The following is a 24,990-nucleotide window of genomic DNA, read 5'->3' as shown; positions in this document are numbered from 1 at the left end:
CCTGGCAGGAATGCATCCTTTGGAGAATAGATGAAGAGAAGATGTATGTGCGCATCTGCTCCGTGAAGAGGAGGGTGGGTGGGTGATGGAGCTGTCCTAATGTGCTTTGGCACTTGGTGTGGCAGCCCTATGGATTCCCAGTTTCTTTCTTCATCCATGTAGAATTCTAGTGATTAGTATGCACACATTATCGGGATTGTCTGCATTTCATACCTGCTAACAGTGACAAGGTTCTTCTTGCATAGTCTAGGTTTTGACAGCTACGAGGTGGTTACAGAAGTCCTAAAATCTCCCCGTCTGTGCTCCTCTTACGGATTGCCAAGAACAGGAATGTGCCTTGTTTAGGATTAGAGTTTCCAGAGGCATGTAGGAATGTGACCCTGGTATGAGAGATGATCATTTTCCCAGGGAATGCTCTGTCTGGTCTGCTTTCCCACTGCAGCATCACAGGGAAGATGGGGACTGGGAGGAAGCACAGATGGAGGGTCAACAGGAGTGAACTTTATCTGCGGGGAGAGCGAAGCAGCAGTAAGTGCCAATGGCAGGGCTCAGAGAAGATGTGCTTTGTAGTGTGTAACCACCTGAACCTAATCATGTAAAAATGTTCCTGGAGAGTCATAGTCCAGTGTCATATGAGAAGCTTCTTTGTTCTTCCCCCTTTAGGATAGCGTCCAGATTTCAAGGAGAGAGGATTGGTGCGATTTGGGTGTGCATTGATGTTTGTAAATATTCCATGATGATTAGGTCTAGGGAGCTCTAACTGATCTAAGCACTGAGTTATCAGGACTGAATTTGCTGGCAAAACTGAAGGCTGAGCTGCAAATGGGAAGAGGGATGTTGTCTGTGGAGGAAGGCAAGCCTCAGTCCCCTATGAGTCTGAAGTGTTGATACTCGTATTATTTCTCTCTTCCAGACTTCAGAGACCTCCTAAAATCTTGTCGCTTTGCTGCCTAAGGCCTTCCTTTCCTAATGCTCGGCTCCACATTGTTTCAGAAACTGCCGTCAGGCTTTTAAGATTTTAGCTGTAAAGGACTGACTGGTTTGAGTCTGAAACTCAGTCTTTCATTTTCCTTTCTTCTCTCGTTTTCATGGAATCATGGAATGGTTAGGGTTGGAAGAGACTTTAAAGACCATCTCGTTCCAACCCCGCTGCATGGGCAGGGACACCTTTTACTAGCCCAGGTTGCCCAAAGCCCCATCCAGCCTGGCCTTCCTTTTAACCTTGTGCATTTGCTGAGGGAGTAGCACTTATATTATCTACGCTTAGTCCATTTTGCCCTCTGTGAGTTTAGCAGTCATGTTCAAAACGTGTAGTGACTTTGCTGGTTTGTGAATCTTGCTGAAGAGCCAGGTGAGGTGTTTTTACACATGCCGTTGTTCATTTAACTGTCATTGTTGCCAGAACAGGAGCTGAAGTGAATGAAATGGTTGGGTCCTCAGTATAATCTCACACAACTTTCCTTCCTGAGTTTTTGGGTTCAAGGGATACCAAGAGCTTACTCCAAAATACAGAAGCAGATGTAGTAGTTAGCTGCAGCTGGTGGACATTTTCCCTGCTTTTGCCCTATGTGATCAAGCCATTTTCTTAGCTCTTTTATTTTTGTGGTTGCAGTTCCTTGGCCTTCTGAGCTCCAGAAATTCCTGCTGTCCCTGCATCCAAATCCTCAACTGTTTTGAATAATCCAGGATCTCTTCAGGGGTTTTATGGCTAACACCTTTGAACATAAGACTATATTTGAACAGGATGTGAGTAAAAGGAAGCCGTCAGAATGAGCAGGTGTTCTCATGCACCCACTTTTGGCTACTCTGAGAAATGTATCACATCAGAAAAACTATATTTAGCAGGGTTGTGTGCCCCCCCCCCCCGCCAGCTCCCCCTGCAGCATTTCTTCAGCCAGCTCCGTGATTGGGCCAGTGTGATCTTAACTTGTTTTGCTGTCTTTTGTGGTCACTGAGCTCACCAGATCCACTCTGATAACAAACAGTCCAACTGCGTGTTTGGCTAGGCTGCCACTTCTCTGCTGAGAAGTTTCTGGGCAGCCAGAAAATGCTGAAGGAGGAAGTGAGCAGAGATGATAAAGTTGTCTGGTGGCAGCAAGACCAGAGGATGAAGATTATTCTCTGGCTGTTGGGTGGAGGAAGGTTGCTCAGTACAGGGAAACACCAAAAGGGTGAAGTATAGCAGATTTCTATTTAAAATTTGGTGTAATATAAGTAGTCTTTTTTGGGCTGCCTTTCTAATCCAATTATTCACAGCTGTTCACTGGGGAAGGACATCCAGGCACATCCAGTCCATTTTTAGAACGTGAAATGAGAAATTTTCTTTGGTTGGCTCTGTTGTTTGCCAGCTGGCCCGATTCGAAATGTCAGAAAACTGGTGTTAGTTTTGGACAGGAGAGTGTGGGTCAACATGGTGGGGGGGAGGATTTACAGCCTGGTAAGAGGGCATGTGCTGGCGGAGGAAGAGATGGAGGAGATGAAGCTAAATTTTGGAAAAGTATCAGCGGAATGTCAGTATTGACATTCGATGAAGTCGATGAAGGCATGGCTTTTTTTTTTTTAGATTTAGGTTTTTTTAGATTTCGAGTGGGCAGGCTTGGAAATTGAGAGTTTCTCTGGCAGACTTGTGGAGGGCACATAAGTGCCTACAGAGGGGCTGATTGTCACCGTGGTTCCGCCAAAGATATTTCAGGGGGTTCGTTCTCAGCGAGGAGTCTGTAAATGAGGCTGCGTCCTGTTTTGATGTGTCTTTCAGCCTTCCTACCATTCTCGTTCATCCTTATGGCTCTTCAGGATCGATGAGATGATTGGCAGCTTTTTTTCTTTTTTTTTTTTTTTTCATGACTGTTACTGAGCTCTTTTGCTGGTCAGTGTTAGTCTCAATAAAGTCACCACGTGCTGAGCTCTGACCCCAGCTGCAATTGGGCGGGCATCCAGTTCCTACTAAGAAGTGAAATCTGGAGGACCCCGCCCAGAAAGCTCAGTAGCATTTGGGATCCAAAACTTATTTAATATTCCCTTTTTAGGAAGAGCAAGCACTTTTAATATACATAATAGCTCATATCTAGATAAAATTCTGTGCTGTTTCAGGGCAGGAACACTCAGAGTTCTGCCAATCCCCAAGTAAGCCAAAAATGTATGAGATTATAAATAAATCTTAGGACTTTTTATTGTTGATTTTTTTTAAACTCGTAGCAAGACAGCCTCCATCCTAGCTCAAAAGCAATCAGATCGTTGTTTTTGTGCTCTCCCTTTATATGAGAACAAGAGGTCACTGGATGACATTACTGCTTTGTAAATTTAGAACAAATAGAAGGAAATGCTACTTCACCTAGTGCGTCGTCATCCTGTGGAATATGCTGTTCCAGGATGTTAGTCAAAAGCTGTAGCTGGAACATAAAAAAATAGCTGGGCCATGCTTGTTTCTAGCCACGCTTGCCAACAGGGATGACCAAGTCTCGTGTTCCAGAGCATCGGCTCAGCGCGGCTGTAGCTGAGAGCAAACACTCAGACTCCCTGTCTGGAAGAGGACAGGATTTCAGGGGGAAGATTGCTGTGGCTTCTTCTGGAGATGCTAAGAATGGCTTCTTTCTGATGTGAGACGTTCAACTGGTCGTCGGCCTCATCTAGACAGCACAGAGTATGTAATAGCCTTTGTCCCTGTGTTAGTGTCCTTCAACAGGTGGATGTCTGGAGCTGAAATTACTGGCACATGCAGAAGGAGTTCAAAGTGGTAGGATGAGTGATTTTCATTCCCTGTGAGTGAGAATGTGTTTCTGTAATCTCAGTGGTGCCTTTTTTGGGAATAGTGCTGTGACGTGCCTGCTGCGCATCAGCCGGCGCAGGTGAGAGGCCAGCAGCACTCCCTGGGTGCGCGGCGCTGGGTGCGTGAGGCTGTGTGAAAGATGGGAACTGCTGAACTGCTCCGAGAAGGAAGTGTTATTGCTAATGTGTTCCTGCATTCCTAATTATCCTCATTAAAATGTTTAACTGTAACACCACTGCGGGTTAATCAGAAAAACAGGTTTGTATGCTTTCTTAATTTCCCCCAAGAATTGTTACGCTAGTTATGTTAAAATCTTATCTGTCCTTCACAGTGAAGACTGAATTGTCCCAGTTTGTCTTTAGGAGTGAGGTTTGCAATTGTATTCTTTTATTTCCGATCTCTGATGATACTGCTAAATCCCAGTGCAAATGTTGATTTAGCACTGACTAATGGAGAATGTTCTTCATAAATTTATTGTGCACAAAGCTGTGTTTTACAGCTGTGTTTTACAGTTCTGTAATTACACAATAGACCCTTTATTTTAATTCTGTGAGTCTCTCTGGATGATTCAAGTATGAAAATCTCCTTGATCTCTTTATTTGTCCTCTGCCTTATAAACCTTAACTTTACTCTGTGAACAGAGGATTGTCTAACGCTGAATGTGGGGATTTTTAAGATGCTGTAGTAGATGGTATAAGAAGGAATTAGTGATTCCTATATTTGACAGTCTCCCCAGTGATCTGTGCAGTCTGTAGTCTCAGAAATGAGTTCTCAACCAAAGTATCTACATTTCTATATTTTTTACCACTGTTTTAGATTTCATGTCCTCCAAGGTGACTTAAAAGCGATTCTGTGCATTTGCCTTTTTTTTTTTTTTAATAGAGAGAAATAGTAAAAGGTACAGCACTGTATGGGAGTGTTCTGAAATAGGAATCCTGATGATAATTAATTTTACTAGCTGTTTTAAAATATTTTTTCCCACTGCCCAGGAGCGTGCCAGGGACTTGTTAAATAAACAGGTAGTTCCTCATAAAAAAGTTGCTCTTTTCAAAGGAATGAAAGGTCCTTGGACTCTTGTCCTAGGATGCTTGGCCTTTCCATAGGGTACTGCTGTACATAGGCAGTTACAGATGTTCTTGGCTTTGCAGCCAAAGTGAGGCCCTGCACTGCTTCTTCTTAGCAGGACTTCAGAGATGCTGCTCATTCTTCTTCAACTTCACATTGATTTTAGCAGTACTGCTTTATGCTCCATAAAAGGTTTCTCTAGGGTAACCTTTCTTACATAGCAGAATCTCAGATGGAAATAGAGTTAATCTCCCACTTTTCCTCTTTCCCAAGGAAAGAGAAAGACTCCTGTGATTGCCCTCTTTCAGAATACATTTTGTCAGAACTAGAATAGTTTAAAGGAAAATTCAGGGAAAAGGGAAGAAGTCCTTTGAAGTTTTATTTTTAGAAAATTGTAAATACTTATTTCTGTTTCTTTACAATTGATACAGATTGGATAATTTTGTTCAAAAAAGAATGCTACGTGCTGAAACTGTTCCTAATATAAATGGCCAGTCCTTGCTTGGAAAAGGCATTTAGCTCCATTTGTTGTCTACTTGATGTTAGTGGCAGTGGCGTGCTTTTCTAGTTACTGGTAGTACCCCTTAGCATAGTTAGTGTTGTTGCAGTTGAATGCTGCAGTCTAACCTATAAAAAGAAATATATATTGTGAAAACTGAAGGGCTTAAAATAACCCAGAATTTTACAGATATATCTTTTTTTATTGTCATTACGTATACATTTCTTACTGCACTCTCTGAGCTATTCTGACATCAACAAGAAGTTTGATCTTCAGCTTCAGAGGATTTTATTTTTAACCTGTTTTATGAATCATAATGAGAGAAATGAGAAATGGACCGGAAAATGGTAGTTAACGGGTTACATACTGGGATGACGCGTGTGTGGTTTTTTAGTGCTGCTTAACAAAACTTTGGTGGCATGCTTGTGAGAGTCACACCGGCCTCATCAACCTAATGTAGTCCTAGTCTGTGTTAATCTGTTGTTTCAGATGTTACAGCACAATTTGCTGGAAATGAAAATGATGGGTTTTTTTTATATACAAAATGTAGAGGGATAAAGGAGTGTCTGGAATTTTTTAGAGTTGACTGTATGGGGTTTATGTGGCAAGGGTTTGGTAGCGGGGAGCTGCAGGGGAGGCCTCTGTGAGAGGAGCCCAGCAGCTGCCCCGTGTCAGATCAGAGCCAGCTCCAGAAGGGACCCGCCAATGGGCAGGGCTGAGTCACTGAGCAACACTGGCTGCACCTCTGTGAGAGCAGATTTAAGAAAGGGGAAAAAAAAAAAAAAAAAAGACTGTTTTGTAACAGAAGCTGGAAGAGAGGAGTGAGAACCGGCCCTGCAAGACCCCCAGGTCAGTGCAGCAGGAGGGCAGGAGGTGCTCCAGGCACGCAGCAGCAGTTCCCCTGCGGCCCGTGGAGAGGCCCCTGTTGGAGCAGGCTGTCCCCCCGCAGCCCATGGGTCCCACATGGGGCAGATCTCCACGCTGCTGCCCGTGGAGGAGCCCCGGTGGAGCAGGTGGATGTGGCCTGGAGGAGGCTGCGGCCCATGGAGAGCCCCCGCAGGAGCAGGCCCTGGGCCAGAGCTGCAGCCCGTGGAGAGGAGCCCACGCAGGAGCAGGGGGCCTGGGGGGAGCAGCCGCCCGTGGGGACACATGCTGGAACAGTTTGCTCCTGGGGGATGGACCCTGTGGTACAAAGCCATGTGGGTGCAGTTCTTGAAGAGCTGCTGCTGTGGGCAGCACATGCAGGATCAGTTTGGTAAGGACAGCATCCCATGGGAGGGACCCCACATGGAGCAGGGGAAGAGAGTGACCAAGAAGGAGCGGCGGAGATGAAGCATCCATCAGGGACTGACCGCAGGCCCCATTCCCTGTTCCCCTGCGCCGCTTAGGGAAGGACGTGGAAGAGGGTGGTGGTGGTGGGGAAGGTGTTTTGAGTTTGTTTCTGGTTTCTCACTGTTCTAGCCTGCTAGTGATAGGCAATAAATGATATTAATCTCTCCACAATGCATCTGGTTTGCCCATGATGGTAACTGTTGAGCAATTTCTTTGTCCTTTTCTCAACTCTTGTTTCTATTGTATGTTCTCCACCTCTTCCTCTGGAGAAGGTGAGTGAGAGAGCAGTTGTGGTGGAGTTTAGCTGTCCATTGTTGTGAAACCACCACATCGACATAGAGGAGATCCTTTTGATTTTTGTTAATGATGCTTAACCTTAATGTGGATTTTCTTAAATCCAGGTCTTGCAAACACTTCAATATTGTTCTTATTTAAAAAGTCAGTTGGATGGAAATCAGACAGACTTGTACACAAAGAAGCAGTGTTAGTATAGTGTGGAGAAGAAACACTTTTGTCTTTGGAAGAATAAACGTTGATTTATTGTCAAGTTGGGACCCCAGCTGAATGGACAGCCCTGTGGATAGCAGACAAGGTCCCCTGAAAAGTTAGGACCTTTTATTTCTCTCTACTGCCGCCATCTGACAAACCAGGAGAACATTGGTGGTAGGCTACACACAGGCTTGTCTGCCTTCCTGGGCAGAATGGAGCTTTGGCACCACTTATGTCTTCTACTTTGTTTGTTAAACACTGAACTGTTTGTTTAACATGGGGCAACCAGCACATCAGAGTTAGCCTAGAGTAGAAGCAGACTGAAAACAGTATTTATAGGAGGCAAACTCACCACAACCCCAAGCTGCTGGTGGAACTTTGGTTGGAATATCTTTTCTGTCCCAAATGTAGAACAAGCTCTCAGAAGACAAGAGGATTAAAAGTACTGTCATTTCTCTTTCAGATTGTTTATTTTGCTTCATTTCTCTCCTCCTCTCTCCTCACTTGTCATCAATCTAAACTGTTTTTTAGTATGATGTGATGGAGCATTAGGGTTTGTGAGCTCTACAATCACACTGTAGCTGGGTATGGTATAGTATACTTAAGAAACCACAGAATAGGGGATATGGGCCAGTTTTTAAGGAAAACAGCCCTTATGGGTCATTCTTTTGATATGTTAGTCACTGATCTGATGAAATTTATGTTGTCTACTAGTTTTAGGATTTTTCCCTCTTAAATACTTAGTATTGTGCTTTCAGTCTAATTTAACAAATATGTTATATATTAATTGATAGAAACTTGTACATTAAGCTGTTAACAAAATATTTTTGCAAATTTAATGCCAATTTAGAAAGTCTTTAAGTACATAAAAAAGTATGCAAGGTCTGCACATGTGATATATTAACTTTTACTGTCCAGTGCCTGATTTGCGTTGTGCTATTACTGGGATATGAGACATATCTTTATTCAGTTCTATATTGAGAATGAGAGTTAATATCTCTGTGGTTCTGTAAGTTTATCAAAAGAATTAATGTAAATTTTGGCAGAAAGGAAACATAGTTCAAAGGTGTAAATGACTTCTGCTGTGAATCTCATTGCTTCTGAAAATAGCTTCAATACTAGCAATAACGCATTCTCTCACTGTCTTTCACTGACATGCCCAGAATACACATTAATTTTCTCTCTCCCTTCAGATTATTACTCCATGTCGGAAGCTCATCCTTTGTGCTGATAACAGAAAAGAGATGGAAGATTGGATTGCAGCACTGAAGACTGTACAGAACCGTGAACATTTTGAGGTAATAGGAAAATGTGTTCCTTTATACTCTGTGCATCCTCTGCTAAATAACAGCTTGTTTTGAGATTGAGTCAGCCTTCAGTGAAATTAACAGAAGTAATTTTTATTGACTGTAGTGGTTATAGCATTAGGCCTTCTGTAAAAAGTACCCCAGATACACAGAAATGATTCTCCGAAGAGTATACTTTATATACTCTGTTAGTAACTTTGAGAGCACTTTTTTTTGAGAGTGTAGGTGGATTATGAAACACAGTTCTCCTTTGATTGTCTTTTCACTCTTCTGTTATGCTCCCTGTCCTAATTTGCACCTTGTCTGCTTGCTATTCTGCCTGTTTCAGTGCATATCTTTGCTTTCTGGGACTGTAGTTAGACCAGAACTGCCAGCAAAAGAAACTGTCCTGAGTTCTTCTCACTCTGATGATTGTCTTCCTGTTCCCTCCATTATGCTGGCACAAACATTCCTCTGCTATGCAATGAACTGGATTGAGGAACTGATCCTGCTGAAAGCTTAATAAAAAAAAAAATGGAGAAGGGAAGGATTGACTTCAGCAGATAAATTCTCCAGTTCATTGTCCTACGCACACTTGTAGTGAGACAAGCACGAGAGATAGCACAGGAGCCAGAATGAAGGTGTTGCTTCTTCTTCAAGCAGAAGCTTGAGCTCTTCTGGCTTAAAGAGCTTCTTCACCTAGAGCTGCTGTGTGTAAACTGCATGCGGCCAGCTCTTCCCTAGTAAAGTGTTCTGTTTCTGCCTTTCCTGACTGCTCTGCACGAGTCTTTGTTCTAAGGAAAAGTGGTCTTGTGTCTCTGCTTCAGATTTTGTTGTAATGCATTTATTTTATTAGTCTACCCAGTACAGCATGGACCATTTCTCAGGGATGCACAACTGGTACGCCTGCTCACATGCTCGGCCAACATACTGCAATGTGTGTCGGGAGGCATTATCTGGAGTCACGTCACATGGGCTCTCATGTGAAGGTAAGAGTGCTTCTTTGTCTCCTGTTTTGGGAGTGTCATCTTTATAGCTCAAAGCCACGTTCTAGAGATCTTTTAAGAGGAATTTTGTTAACAGTCTGTTTTCCATACAAGACAGAATCAGATTCTTGGTATTTTGTAAAAAAAAAAAATATAAAAATAACAGAAATGATGATGTTTTCATGCTGATTTTAGTATTAGACTTGACAGAAATATAGCTTTTTTTTCATTACCCAAATACTGACATCCCTTATTAAAATGATGCTTCTGAAATTAACAGGTATGTAATTCTGAGGTATGAGATTAAATATTCATAAGAATTCTCCTGTTCATAAGAATACTCATAAGAAAGTCCTTGTTAAGTGTTTAAATGCCAGGAGGTTATTTTTTTAGCTTTAGCATAGCAGATGTGCATGCCTGCGGACAGCTCGTACTTGTAGTATGAATGAGGTTACACCCACACTGTGTAAAAGGATGACGGAGTGTATAACTATGTAAATCACGTCAAATTTAACAAGGTGATAACGAAGCTTTGTACAAGGAACTAGTAAAAGTGATGAGGCAAGAATTAATAGCTAGCTCATCTTACTCAGTATGCTTAGAGTTGATAGTTTTGGCAGTGCTAACAAGGGTAGTGTGTGCCTATGCTTTCTTTTGGAGCCAAATATGGTCACTTGGGAAAGCTTTCACACAGACTGCCACATTACATGTTCTGAAGCTGGATTAATATATTCTTCTCTTCCTCTCTAGTGTGCAAGTTTAAGGCCCACAAGCGGTGTGCCGTGCGGGCAACTAATAATTGCAAGTGGACAACTCTGGCCTCTATCGGGAAGGATATCATTGAGGATGAAGATGGGGTAGGCATTACTGTCAATTCCTGTAGCCTTAATCTTGATGTTGAAGCACTGGCGTGTGCTCTACGCAGCTTTCTGCACTGTACAAGTAGTAATTGTGCCTTTATGTGTTAGTGATATGGGAAAGGTCTCTACTGTCAGAGCATAAGATTCTGTGCAAAAGGTCTGACCAGGGTACCAAGGACTCCTAAATAGCAAGAGAAAACTGCTACAGACCAGGGGGAGTTGAGGTTAGATAGTTGGAGGCACAGGGAATCTGGCCTGATTTTTGGTAAAGGAAAGATAAATGAGTGGTTGGAACAGTATCTTAGCATATGGGATGTCTGATGCAAGTCTTTGTTTCCTCGATAGCCTGGGGTAAATCACCTGGTCTCTTTGTGTTCGAGCATGTTGTAAACTGCCAAAAAAGATGGTTAGGTGTTTTCTAGAAATTACCTTTGCTGTCCTCAAACAGTGCATGTAAAGGCTTTCAGTTGTATATATCTGAAAGCCACAGTGTATCCTGTGACCTTAAATTGCATGATGGAAAGTCCATATTGGTTCTCTCCTCTCCCTCTGTTCCGTTTGCAGATCTCGATGCCACATCAGTGGTTGGAAGGAAACCTGCCAGTGAGTGCCAAATGCACTGTGTGTGATAAAACCTGCGGCAGCGTCCTGCGTTTGCAAGACTGGCGCTGCCTTTGGTGCAAAGCCATGGTGAGTTGAATAAATGTCACCATTCCAGTAAAAGGGTAGTCTTTGATCAGCTCTATGATGTGTTCTTTTAGTGACATTTACTTAAAATGAAATCTCCACCAATGCCGTCAGTATTTGCCAGGAAGGACCTGATTGTTCAAGCTGCAGGTGATAAACAGCCTGCAAGAGAAAGAAGTTTAAGTTGTGATGAAAAGCATCACTGTGATGCATAAAAGACAGACCTGAAATAAGTTCCTGCCTTCTCTGCAAGCTCAGTTTCTTTTGATAGTGTGCTTTCATAAAAGAATCCAATTATTCTAGATATGAATCAATGCCTCAGGCATGGGAGATACTTGATTTTAAGGAGCTGTTTTTTGGCATTTCTACAAGTTGAAAAGAGAGGGGGGAAAAGATGATAATACTCAGTTATTTTAATAATAGTGATTTCCCTTCCCATTATAATAGGTTTCTCTTACATAAACACTGTAGTTAGATCTTGCTATGTTTCCAGTTGTCTATAATGTTAATAATGGAAGTATCACAAAATTTATAATGAGTTGGGGTGGGTGCTCAGACCCCAAGCAGACCCCTCTGTCTTGCAGTCTTCATGTACTAGAAATGACTGAAGTGCCTAACTCTACTTCATATTTACTTTTTTGGTTAGCTTTTCTAATCCCTTCTTCTCTTTCCTCTTGTGTCCCTTATGTGCTCCTACTTCGTTTTCTTGAATTCTCAGCATCTTTTTTTGTGGCTTTTCAAGAAGCTATTACTTTCCTTGGATCTCAGCTGAGGCTAGGATTTTGAAAGCAGAGTACCGGATGGCTTTTAAAACCACATAATTTGTTATCTGGTCCTCTCAGCACTCAAAACGCTTGTCTCCTGCATTCAGATGGCAGAAAAAGCACATGCTAATGGAAAGAGGAGAGGAGAATTGGTAGAAAACAGATCAGATCATTCTTTAACATGACCTTATTAATGACATTTCCTTGGGTTCTTTCTTTCTTTCTTTCTTACCTATCCATTACAACCTCTTGTTGGGTGGCTCTATGAGTTATACCACAGTGCCCAAAAGGGTGCGAATGATTTTTTTTTATTTTTATTTTTTTTTGGTATTTTCAGGTACACACAGCATGTAAAGAGTTGTTGCCAAACAAGTGCCCTCTTGGGCTGTGCAAAGTATCTGTCATTCCTCCTACTGCTCTTAACAGCATTGATTCAGATGGTAAGTATCACTAGTAAGTAGTGCCTTCTTTCTCTTCCTCTCAGTCATGGTCCTTCCAGATAACACTATTAATCCCAGGCTCTGTCAACTGACGATTCTGCTTTTGGTGTTGCTGAAATTCCAGACTAGAAGATCTTGCTGAAGTATGGTGCTGAGCTGTTCGTTTTGCTTATTACCCTGTAACGTCAGTATTTGCTGAGTTGCAGCTGTTACAATTTATTGAGAACGACTATGTTGCAGAAGCAGTTTGGGAAGGTTGGGGAAGCTGAAAATTTTGGCATACTGCTAGGAGATAAGTGTGACGTTTGGCAGCATGAGGTATGGTTCGTGCTGGATTCAGGGCTGTGTGCATTTGGCATGTATCCAGTGAGTGCCATAAGCACAAAGAAAGTATTAGCTTCTTCATTGCTGTGCTAGAGTATGGGGTGTTTTGTGGTTTTTTCCTCACCCCATCTCTCAGCTTTTCCTCCCTCCCTGCTACCTCTTTCCTTAACATAGGTTTCTGGAAAGCTACTTGCCCACCTTCTTGCACAAGTCCTTTGTTGGTCTTTGTCAACTCAAAAAGTGGAGACAACCAGGGAGTAAAATTTCTACGAAGATTCAAACAGCTACTGAATCCAGCCCAGGTCTTTGACCTCATGAATGGAGGACCTCACCTTGGGTAAGCAGATATTCTATAGAGGCATATTTTCCCTGTAAATACCAGAAAAGCTCGAAGGATTTATTTGATTTATAAGGTCATCCTCAAATGTCACAAGGAACCTATTCCTCTGAGAAGACTGGGCACATGCAAAGTTTGGAGGGGTTTTCCCCTCTCTGTGTTTAGTGTTATTGATTAGTTAAAACAAAACATGTTGTTGAAAAAAGGTTGTTATGTCCATTCATCAGTAACAGCAGAACAGCTTGAGGGATTTTGGGGGAATTCCAGAAACACTCCCCTGGAAGAAGACCAAGCATGGAAATTGTGAATCCAGAAGTAAACTGACAACAGACTTGTAACAGGCATCCTAATGTACTGTTAACGAGTGTTAACTTGAGTTAAACTTGAGTTAACTTGAGTGAACAATCGGATATCACAGATAGCGAATGAATATTGTCAAAATGAGATTTATTCAGAAGTAACTTAACCTGGTAAGTTCGTGAAACATCCATTCCTTAAAGATTTTATGGTGATGTTGGAAAAACATCTCTTATGAATGCTTTCACTAAAGTTGTTTATGCCCTGGGATCTAGGTGACATTTCAGGCTTGTTTACCAGATTTCACTAGAAAATCTATTGATTAAGGAAAAAAAAAAAAGAGAGAGCAAGCAACCTGTGGAATAAATTTCTTTACTGTTTCTGCAACTCTGTTTAAAACAAACAAAAAAGGTCTCCAGTTTGATTCTTCTAAACGTTTCTGTTGCATCAAATTTGGGTGACTTTCTTAGGAATTGGTACTTCTTATAAATAAGAGCCAACACAAGATGAATCTCTATCATATTTTGATGTGATTGACTCAAAGTCTATTACTACAACCTACAGGTGCAGGGTGCTAAATCTGGGGAGTGGATGAGTGACCACTAGGATCTGCTGAGAACTATAGTTGGAACTGTAAAAAGCTGTTTGTTGCCACAGTGCATTGCAAAAGACTGGCCTTTAAAACTGTAGCATGCAGTCCAAGGGATGTGCTTGGCTGATAAATAATTTACAGAAAACTTTAAAATTAAATATTTTTCTTCTTCCTCACCCCAGTTGGACTGATTGTAGAGAAGAATTTTGCCTTTAATCAGGAGTGAAGAGAAGGAATCAATTACTTTCTCAGGCTGTGATGCACACTAATCAAAGAGCTGCTCTTTGCTCTTTTAAAAAGCAAACGATAGTACTGGGTAAAGACCACTTCTTAATAATTTAAGTAATCTAAACTTGTGCCAGTCAAATAGTACCATAAGATGTTGTCATTTCTGATAGCTGTTTTTCATGTGTCAGTAGTGGTTGAAGAAATAAGGATTTTCATGTACTACAGCAAATCCTGTTTAGGTAATAATAAATATATGTATTTACTTAACAAATAAATAAAAGCATGCAGTAGTTCTGGAGGGTGTTCACTAAGAAACATAGTTTCAAACAGCTCAAGGAGAGGTTGTTTTTACATTTAATATTCTGGAATGAGTGAATAAGATAAATTCACATTTGTATTGCTGGAGAGTTGTTTGCCTGCCTGCAGGCCAGAGAAGGTGCCAGAGCAGTGGTTTATGTTGCTTTCCCAGAAGGACTGAAATTTTGAGGCTTTATATCCTCTTACAGTTGTCTGCTTACTGAATGACTGCATAAAGTTCCCACTCTTCAAGCTTTGCTTTAATTGGCGTGGCCTTAGTGCGGAGGCAGTGACATCAGAGCACTCCAGATAGTGACAAATAACTAGTGTTAGGCTGAACGCAGCAGATCTGCAAAAAGGAGTTAATTCAATGGATAATCAGCTATCACATGCTTGTTTCCTCTTCCGTTCAGACAAAAGTGCCTTGCTTTAGAAGGAGAATGTGTCTGGGGTGTATATCTGTGGTGAATAGCCATTGTAAATTGCTTAGCTGTATTTATAATTCCTTATTTATAACTATTTGAATTCATTTGTATTCTGACAGTGGCCTGTATTCATTACAAAATCAGAGCCTACTTTAAGTGAATCCGACATGTTTATAGCCTAGATTGGAATTGTTTATCGTTCCTTTCTGTAACAGCTGATTGCTCTTCTCTTTTGATTTTTTTCTTTCCTTTCTCTGTAGTTTACGCTTATTCCAGAAATTTGACACTTTCCGGATTCTAGTTTGCGGTGGGGATGGAAGTGTTGGCTGGGTTCTCTCCGAAATTGATAGTCTCAATCTTCACAAGCAGGTACCTGCCCAATGAGCTTGGTTGGTTGTAAGAAAGAAGGAACAACAACATGGGTTGAAGAGGACTTTCTTTGATCACACAGATGTAGTTTGCCCCAGGATTGAAGCTGCTGAAAGCTTACCACAATAGTGTTCTTGCAATAATTTTCTGCAGGGAGCAGCACTACTTATCTATTCCTATCTACAGTGTTCCTCTCCAACTCCCTTGTATCCAGTCTTTAGAGTAGTTGAGTTACTCCTGCTCCGTTGCCACCAGGGACTTAAACTTGGAAAGGGCTGCAATTAGAAAACCAGCATTTCAACAAGGGTAGCAATCCTCATCTATTCCCTGTAATTCTCATGGTGTTTCTGTGTCCTCGGATAGCTAGAAACTTCATTGGATTAGACATAATTTACAGGGTTTAATTTGTTTCCATTTTGTCTTGTAGAGGGCTATGCTAATTTTACAGAAAAGGCAATAGCACCACCTGATGGTTAAATGAGTATATCTGCAGGATGAAGTATCTTTTAGCAAGGTTCTCTGGGTGGCAGCTGTAATGCACTCCTCTCTCAAGTAACAACCTAAAAGCAGAGGGAACTTGTCTTTGCTTGCATGCTGTTCTGGCTGTTTTCCTCATCCAGTTGCTTTCCCCCTCCCCCTGGGACTAGCTAGTTCTCAACCACTGCTCTTTGTAAGGAATCAGTCATGTTACTTTTGACTGTTAGTGGTTTGCGTTTTCCTATTTGAATATCAATTTTGTTTTCCTTTTCTCTGCTGCAGTGCCAGCTGGGAGTGCTGCCGTTGGGAACAGGGAATGACCTTGCTCGTGTGTTAGGCTGGGGGTCTGCTTGTGATGACGATACCCAGCTCCCCCAGATCCTGGAGAAGCTGGAGAGGGCGAGTACCAAAATGTTGGACAGGTGAGTAGTCAACAGTGAATTGCTTGAAAGCATCATTCTAGGAGAGCTTGATTTTGCCCATCTGTTGGGCTTCTTTATAGTTCCAGTTATGATTTTTTACTGATAATCTTCTGTCACCTTTTGTCAAAAAAAGATAGTCTTCCTTTCTGTGTCACTGCTGCAGAATAGTAATGGGTGAAATTGTCGCTCTGTCTGATGTCCAGTGTCATCTCTTGTGTTCCAGAGTTCTTGACAATTGAATTTGACAATCCCACAGTTGTGATGTTTTAAACTATTTTTTCTTAATAAATTTGGAGCAATTTATCTCAAGTTTGGCTTATAAATGAAAGCTGAAAACAGAAACAGAAATCGTTACCCCTAGTATTGATAAAGCCTTTACATCTTTTTACTTTTGAAAACATTTCTTGACTTTAGATTTGTATTCTGGCATGTTGAATCAAATTATGACCATAGGATTTCTGTGAGAGAGGGAAGGAGGACGGAGAATGTGCTTGTGCTGTAGGATACTTGTTCATAGTGTTATCCCTCCTTCTGCCTCACTTCAGCCCCTCTGCAGTTTCAGTGCATCCCTATGGCTTCTTTGCATCATTCATGCCCCTAACAAAGTGCTGTTTGTTCTGCTTGAGATTCTGACCTGTTACGTCCTTTGGATAAAGGAAGAAATTGTCTGCCTTGTAGTGACAGTTATGATGCCTCCTTTTCAACAGGTGGAGCATCATGGTATATGAAACCAAACTCCCACGCCAGGCCTCCACTTCCACGGTCACTGAAGATTTCAGTGAGGATTCTGAGGTACTTCGCAAGATGCAGAGGGGACAGGGAACTGGGAGCAACAGCCTCAGAATGGACGAGATAGGAGACAGTGGCTGAGTTCAAATGGAGCAGGCCTTAGCTATGACTTGGGGGGTAGTAGGAGCTACAAAGATCCTGGGCCTTTAAATTAATGAAGTGTTGTAGGGAAGGATGGAGGCTGGGTTACCAGAGTCAACAGCTGTAATGGGGGATGAGGAGAAGATGATTTGGAACAGGAAGAGAGAGGAAATGATTGACTTTACCCTGCTGTCATGACAGGATGTTGTTGAAATTGTGGAAAGCTGAGTAGCAGTTAAAGGAAATGTAAAAAGCTCAGTGTTTAAATCCACAGTTGATGAGAGACTCATAAGGACTGCACTGCTGATGATTTCTAGGTGCAGAATTAGCATCTTCATCAAATTCTGGTCTTCAGTGGGTAAATGAGCCCTGAGCCACAGAACATTTCCAGGGCAAAAAGAAGCTATAGAATGATAGGTACTCTCTGGGGAGCCAGAGACACACAGCAGGTGTTTTACTGCTGGGAAGCAGCACCCCAAGTGGCTTGTTTCTGACTGTCACCAGGTGCAGAAGATTCTCTTCTATGAAGACTCTGTGGCTGCTCATTTGTCCAAAATTTTGACTTCTGACCAACATTCGGTGGTCATCTCCTCAGCCAAGTGAGTACTTAAAAAATTGCTCTAAGTGAAAGTTGCACTGTGAAAATCCTGAGATGATCCTTGCATGATTTTGTTTTCCTTACCTTTTTTGTCTAGGGTACTTTGTGAGACAGTGAAAGATTTTGTGGCTCGAGTAGGGAAAGCCTATGAGAAGGCAACAGAAAGCTCAGAGGAATCAGAGGTCATGGCCAGAAAGGTAAAATTGGAAAAAATGTATAGCTTTCTACTTCTGAAGCGGAAAACTTTGTTTTCAGGGAAATAGGATAATGGCATACCAGCAGGCATTAAAAGCTTGAGCTAGCTAAGTTTACTGTTAGTTCTGGTTAAAACTTCTTCTTCGCCTTGTAGTGCTCTGTCCTAAAGGAGAAGCTGGACTCACTGTTGAAGACACTGAATGATGAATCTCAAGCATCTTCATCTCTGCCAAATCCTCCTCCCACCATTGCAGAGGAAACCGAAGATGGTGATGGGTCAGGCAGTGCTTGTGATTCTTCTAGTGACCGGTCGGTGGGCTCATCATGTACTGCACGGCCCCAGATATTTCGCCCCCGGGAGCAGCTCATGTTGAGAGCCAACAGCTTGAAAAAAGCCATTCGTCAGATTATAGAGCATGCGGAAAAAGGTAACATGTTAGGTGTCCTACTTGTGGCTTATTGTGAGCTCTTGAGAAGTATAAATTTCCTGTATTCCAGAGGGGAGTAGGGTTTTTTATTAACAACAGCTTTCCTGAGCTAGAGAAACTGCTCAGTAAGCCTGGCTGCCTAGTTCCATCTCTGCCAAGCCCACCTGTTTGAAACATTGCTTGGTAAATGAACCTGAAGTTCAAGGTATGTTCTCTCCCGTAGGGCTGGTTTAGGAAGTTACTACCCTCCCACACTCTATTTGTTTGAGTTTCCTGTCTGTCTCCACCCATACCGCAATTGTGTCACTGCAACTGTTTGTGTGGCCTTGGTGTAAAACAGATCTGAAAATACTTGGGAAGAAAATATTTTAAGTATTTTAACTTGGATTGTTTCAGCAATCCCTTTATAGTACAGCCCAGTAAAACAGTGCAGTGGTACAACTGAAAGTGCAATGAACTGTAGCACAGAGGCAAGAGAAAGCAGGAATTTCTTAAATGAGCTTTGTTACTGGGAAAACATTATAATACTGTACCTTGATGCAAATCAATCCTGTTACTATGTTAAATACCAGGGAAGGTGACCCTCTTCTCCCATCTTGGCCCTTATCTCTCCCCAGCCATTCACCCCTGTAGCTCAGAGTTTCATTTCCTTCGAAAGGCGTCGGTGTCACAGATGTTAGTCATAAACTCAGTGATGTTAAACTTAGACCAAAGGAAGTATTTAACAGCTTATTACCAGAGATAAAAGCATTGAAGTTGCAGATGTGATGTCCATGCGCACCGAAATGTGCACTATGAAGAACAACTGTGCAGTAAGTTGTAGATCATTGTAATGTTACTTGGATTTCCAGCACGGCAATATTGTATACAACCTACCCTGAAGGTGAAGGTATATGAAGTGATGGAAGTTGAGCAGACAGCCTGCTTCTGGTGAAGTAGAGGTCCTGACTTCATTGCTGCCCCACTTTGCTGCTGCTTATCTTATGCTGATTTGATGCTTTTTGGAGTTCTTTTGGAGCCCAGCCAATTTGCTTAATTCAGCAAGAAGTTTTACTTTTCTGCAGGGCTAGTGGGTTGGATTTCCTTGTGGATAGTTCTGATGAATTGCAGAATCAGCACAAAGAAGGGGAAGAGAGCGTGAAAGAAAGGGAGGGGGCTTGTCACCCTTCAGAAGCAGTGAGGTGGTAAATCGGTTGCATTCTGTGAGGGCTTGCTGGGGAGGACTGTTGTTTACATAGAAAGGAAGTTTTGATTTCTTTAGGCAACATGCTAGCATTTAATTCTTGCCAGCTCTTGGGCAAATTCTACTTACTCCAGTTGTTCAACTTATCCAAACTGTTTTTCTTCTTCCGAAGTATGTAATTTGATTATTTTGTTTGTATTGTTTTTTTACCAACTACTGTTTTCTTCCTCCTGATGATGTGTGTCCAAGTGTCCTTTTCAAGTGACTTATCCTATTGTCCTAGCGCAGATCAAGCAAACAGAAAATTCAGTTTAATCTATCATTTATTGTCCTTCTGGTTAGAATTTCTGGCATCTAAATGTGATTAAATGGAAGCCCATCAACTGTAGCACAGTTCACATCGTGGAAAGCCCGACTAAAAGGCTTAAAGTTTAAGTCAGACACTTCTACTTAGAACCTTGCTGCTGAAGATCTCAGCAGAGAGAACAGAAGGCTAAACCATCCCAGTTCCAAAAGCCCTTCAGAGCTGGGTTTAGGTGAGACAAATGATATAGGAGAGCTTTCCTGTATTCCTATTCTTTCATTTAAAGAGTCAGGACCTTTAGGGTCTCATTCTGTTGTTATTTTTGTCAGTGGGAGATGTTTCTTGATGGAAAAGTTGTGAAGTAACCACCTACTTTCTCTCTCTTTACAGCTGTAGATGAACAAAATGCCCAGACTCAGGAGCAGGAAGGCTTCCTCCTTAGTCTCTCAGCTTCTGAAGAGGGCAAGGAGCTAAGGAATGAGGATAAAATCTCCCTGCAGTCATCACACAGCAGCAGCTATGGAGTGTCCAAAGTGAGGAACCAACGGAAAGGTACTCTGGGGCTGCCACCATGCAGATCTTGCATGTAACAGCGTTACACTGTTCCGAGTCCTGTTTTTCTCTCATTTTTGCATGATTGCTCTAAACCTCAGATGCTACTCTTTGCACAATTCTGTGTGCAACCCTGTGCATCATACACACTATCATAGAATCATAGAATATCCCGAGTTGGAAGGGACCCACAAGGATCATCAAGTCCAACTCCTGGCACCACACAGGTCTACCCAAAATTCAGACCATGTGACTAAGAGCACAGTCCAAATGTTTCTTGAACTCCGACAGGCTTGGTGCAGTGACTGTGTCTCTGGGGAGTCCGTTCCAGTGTGCGACCACCCTCTCGGTGAAGAACCTCTTCCTGATATCCAGCCGGAACCTCCCCTGTCGCAGCTTGACTCCATTCCCTCGGGTCTTATTGCTGGTCACTAGAGAGAACAGATCAGTGCCTGCCCCTCCGCTCCCCCTCATGAGGAAGCTGTAGGCCATGATGAGGTCTCCCCTCAGCCTCCTCTTTTCCAGACTGAATAGGCCAAGTGACCTCAGCCACTCTTCATACGTCTTCCCCTCTAGGCCCTTCACCATATTTGTAGCCCTACACTGGACACTCTCCAACATTTTCACGTCCTTTTTGTACTGTGATGCCCAGAACTGCACACAGTTTCAATACATTTTTGATGGCTGCTGGTTTGTGGTCTTAGCATATGGCAACTAGCATTCAGGTATTTATTTTTTTTTAATTTAGCAGTAATCTGCATTCTCTTGGCTTTCTGTGCTTGGACAAAGATGATCTTGAGCATTTTTCATGTCATCTACCTGATGACATTTCTCTGTAAGCCCCTGCCAGCTTTTGCAGATGACAGAACAGAAGCCAGTTTGGTTTAATAACTGTGTTATGTGAGTAATTTGTTAGAGATCCCCAATCATTCCAAGTATATTTGGAACCTAGTGAGTATGGATTGGGAGCCAACTACCCTGTCTGTTGTGCTGCTGTCACCAGCTTTTTCTCATCTCCATTTCTAATATTTGCAGAGTCATATTTCTGTACCTCCAATCTGTGAAGTTTTCCGGCTGCACATATGCCACATCTCTGTCTGTTACTGACTTGTTCTGTCAGCTGTTCGTTTTACAGTGGCTAGAGTGTTTTGCTGTTGAGTGATTCGTAGCCCAGTCTTGATGCTTGGGCTGTGCTGTTATGTGCTGGCCTGAATCACGTCATGTTTGTCAATAGCCATGTTTGTGTTGTGTTTTACAGCGTCCAAGTCTCCTTGCGAAAGACAAATAAACAAAGGAAGTTTGTCGCTGGGCAGCTCTGCATCTCTTCCTCCCCAGACAGGAAACCGGGACAACTTGCCAATGCTGAACACAAAAATCCTCTATCCAAGTGAGTGTAATACCCACCACTTCCCATTTTTTGCAGCAAAATGTAGTATGGGTGACAACAGCACAGGCTTAACTCTCTGTATGAAAACACAAAAATTGTTCTGCCTGATGTTCTTTTGCTGGGTCCACTTGGAGAGAAATCCCTTTGTAGGTAACTTTCCACTAGAGTAGAACAGTGGAGACTTGAAGGAATTAGTAATAGTTATCAATATGCAGCTGAGAAAACCTAAATACAGATTTTTATTAACACAGTGCAGTGACAGAATTTAGATATCGATTACAAAGGTATTCTGAGCTCTAAGGGACCTTGAGAATGCTGGTAGGGTGCCAGGTGGCTGAGAGAGGTTTCTGAAGGGTGGCAGCCATGGATGGGGAGCAGCAGTCCCCTTGTGTGAAAGCTGAAGTCACTGGATAATACACAGATCCAGCATATATGCACAATTCCCACCTCATGCATCTTGTGTTGCAGCTTCTCCACATCACTGCAGTGCTGTCCTTCCACCTCTTCCCCCAATTTACTTGCTCAAACTGTTTCTTCTGGAAGCAGGCCATTTCCTTTTTCTCTGAAAAAGCTCATATTTGTGTTGCCAGCTAATAATTTTAGAAGCAGGAGGCAGTAATTCTTGAGTGACTTGGAGAATAATTTCAGTCCTCCTTCTTTCCCTCTGCTCCTTGAAGCAAGGATGGTGCATGTCCCACCCTGGAGCACATAGCTACTGCAGTGAATACGCTCCTATTTCCCATTCACATGCACTGTTGGCCTCGGGATATCCTGTCACTCCAAAACCCCATAGGCAACCCTAGAAACCCTTCTCTTTACTGAGAGTGCTAACCCTCCTGGAGTGGAAGAAAGCACTATTGCTAGTTGCTTTCCACAGTGAGTGACTGGAGTTAATATAGTCTGAGATCCAAATTACGTTTTCTGTTTATTGTTATCACAGTCTTCCCCATTGTCAATTTTCCTACAGATATCCGTGCCGGCATGTCTGGGTCTTTGCCTGGGAGCTCTGTCATCAGCCGATTGTTGATCCATGCTGATCCCTTCAACTCTGAGCCTGAAAATCTGTGAGTATGCTCAGGACGTTGAAGGGAGTGGGTCTTTCCAAATGAATGTCAGCATTGTGCTGTGAGAACTAGATTAGTTTAGAGAGCTAAATAATTGACTGCAGCAACCTAGAGTTATGTAAACGAATTCATATGCTGATGCCAGTGAGGATCAACTTATGTAGTTAGACATACAGTGATGTATCAGACTCATAGAAGAAGATTTTAGGTTTTAGGTGAGAGAATGAAATTCAGACCAGTCTTCTCCCACCACTCAGGGATGACTCCAGCTTCCAGTGAGTATGCAGTAACTTGTGGGGGAATTAGCACCATTCCAGCGTGGAGGCCAAAGAAAGCTCATGGGCAGGCCACACTGTGGCAGACAAGTGGGAGATGTGATATGAACACTTTCTCAAGCTGTTTCTGCTAAACTCTTTAACAGTAAAAATTCAGTTGGTACACACTTAAATATTTTTTCCTAATCTCAGTGCCCCTGAGATTACCAGTGGACACTTGAGTTTATTTGACAATCTGTCTGTAAGTAACACCTAACATACACATGCTTTAGCAATTAGCATTCCTAAGGTTTTCTGAGTCCTTTTACACAACCCCAGTGACCAGGAGCATAGCTTTTTGTAAATCAAGTGTAGACTTCAGTGTATGTTTTGTTGGTAAGGGGAGAATTCCTCTACAGATCTTCTGGCTATGGTCAGAGGCTGCAGGCCAGGGACACTGCTCAACAGCAACTTTTAAGGTATTCCCTGTGGGTTTTAGGCAGCTCCCAGCAGTGTTTATCTGACGTGTTGGCGTACAGTCGTCTTGTTCTTCACATTTTTATGCAAGGTAGCCAAGGGAGGCACGTGAGATGTATACCAAGTGGTATGTAGACTTAGGGATGGGAGTTTAGTGTGTTTTTTTTTTTGTTTGACAGTGAATGTTACACAGAGAAGTGTGTCATGAATAATTACTTTGGAATTGGACTGGATGCGAAGATTTCTTTGGATTTCAACAACAAACGTGATGAGCACCCAGAGAAGTGCAGGTGGGTTTTTCATTGACAGACCTTTGGCCAGAAGTGACCGCTTCTGACCACTTCATGTTTTCATGGGTGCTTTTGAAGCCAGTTGTCTAAAAGTGTGCTGAATAGTTACATCATCAGTCTCGTCTGCATCATCTTCAGGGTTTGAAATCATGATGAAGGGGATAAGTTACTGATTTATTACTGATTTGTTACGCTGTTCTGGATAGTATAAGATCTTTGACTAGCTGCATCAGTGTGGATCCAGTGTATTGGTTCTATTCACTTCATGATCTCACTCACGGGTTTTTCTCCTGGACTTGCTGTTTGGCTCAGAAACAATCACATCTCAGCGCCACAGAGGTTGATTTTGGCCTTGATCCTAACTTAATACAAACCACTGTATAAGTCACAGGCTTTGCACTTTTGCATATCTGGGCAAGTACAGGATGTTCTGTATAGCCTGGGACTGGTACATTTGCTATGCTTATTTGAGCTAATACCGCAAAACATTGTGGATGCCCTGGTGTATGAAACTGACCAATTCTGTGCTGGGGAATCTGTATGTGTCTGGTAATGTGTGTTACTCAGTCATCCTCAATTCCTACGTGATTTTTTTTTTTTCAAGAAGAATATTTTCCTAGCATAATCTATGACCATTTTGAGTGCTTGACCCTTTTGGAAGCAAGGCACATTTGTGTTTTAGGATGTAGGAGGTACCATTTCAAACTATATAGGCTATTTCACCTGTAAGTGAACAGCTAAATGCCAGTCCTGACCTTTTCTCTTTTGTTTTGCTCCCTTAGAAGTCGTACTAAAAATATGATGTGGTACGGAGTATTGGGGACCAAGGAGCTGCTGCACAGAACATATAAAAACCTGGAGCAGAAAGTGTTGCTGGAGGTGAGGAACTAGCACATCCATCTGTTGCTAAAACTGCGGTGCCTAATTGCATCTCCTTCAGACACTTGGATTTTGGCAGGGTGATTCTCAGGGCATTTCCTTTGCCTGCTTGATAAATGTACTTGCTCTGTCTCACCTAGCTAAAAGTGGCTTTTCTTGGTTCTGGAAGATAACTTGTTTTCTCAGCTGATAAAGGAAGTGTCATCCTGTTGCAATGCAGTAGCCATCCCCAACAAGGTATTCAGCATAGATAGGATTGTTGCCTTACATCTGATGTCTTTTGTAAAAACATTTTAGTCCATAGGTGTGGAAGAAAGCTGCTAATTTAACTGTGCTATAATGTGGATCAAACAGGAAGATATTCTTGTATGGCCCATTGACAGCATAAACAAGTAGTTTTGTAAGAGGAGACCCTTATCACAGAGACTGTGTAGGTTTTTCAGAAGTTTTATGCCTGTCTAGATGAATAGACCAACAGGCTCTGCCAGGCCTCTGGTGTACCCTGTTTTGCTTGACCAACCTCGTTGCCTTCTATGAGGGCAACACAAGCTGGGTAGATGGTGGGGA

The 24,990-nt window shown here is 42.4% G+C and overlaps 1 protein-coding gene across 11 annotated transcripts in view; it reads left to right on the top strand.

Annotated features, from left to right (window-relative positions):
* The window catches only part of DGKD (diacylglycerol kinase delta), a 69,616-nt gene that overhangs the window by 30,070 nt on the left and 14,556 nt on the right, over positions 1 to 24,990 (top strand). For 10 of the 11 annotated variants that reach the window (XM_083849383.1, XM_083849386.1, XM_083849387.1 and 7 more), the window contains 17 exons: positions 8,345 to 8,449; positions 9,294 to 9,426; positions 10,174 to 10,280; positions 10,848 to 10,973; positions 12,072 to 12,174; positions 12,673 to 12,835; positions 14,935 to 15,043; positions 15,803 to 15,942; positions 16,650 to 16,734; positions 17,317 to 17,411; positions 17,508 to 17,607; positions 17,760 to 18,033; positions 19,911 to 20,072; positions 21,331 to 21,459; positions 22,427 to 22,523; positions 23,434 to 23,544; positions 24,327 to 24,423. In XM_083849383.1, the coding sequence (XP_083705509.1) occupies positions 8,345 to 8,449; positions 9,294 to 9,426; positions 10,174 to 10,280; positions 10,848 to 10,973; positions 12,072 to 12,174; positions 12,673 to 12,835; positions 14,935 to 15,043; positions 15,803 to 15,942; positions 16,650 to 16,734; positions 17,317 to 17,411; positions 17,508 to 17,607; positions 17,760 to 18,033; positions 19,911 to 20,072; positions 21,331 to 21,459; positions 22,427 to 22,523; positions 23,434 to 23,544; positions 24,327 to 24,423 (2,136 nt within the window). Of the gene's footprint in view, positions 1 to 1,931; positions 3,641 to 8,344; positions 8,450 to 9,293; positions 9,427 to 10,173; positions 10,281 to 10,847; positions 10,974 to 12,071; positions 12,175 to 12,672; positions 12,836 to 14,934; positions 15,044 to 15,802; positions 15,943 to 16,649; positions 16,735 to 17,316; positions 17,412 to 17,507; positions 17,608 to 17,759; positions 18,034 to 19,910; positions 20,073 to 21,330; positions 21,460 to 22,426; positions 22,524 to 23,433; positions 23,545 to 24,326; positions 24,424 to 24,990 lie in introns of those variants that run through there. The other variant, XM_083849389.1, reaches the window with a different exon arrangement.

The sequence above is a fragment of the Anser anser genome (assembly GCF_964211835.1).
Source record: "Anser anser genome assembly, chromosome: 9".
NCBI classification, from domain to species: Eukaryota; Metazoa; Chordata; class Aves; order Anseriformes; family Anatidae; genus Anser; species Anser anser.
This window is presented reverse-complemented; position numbering and strand designations above follow the sequence as displayed.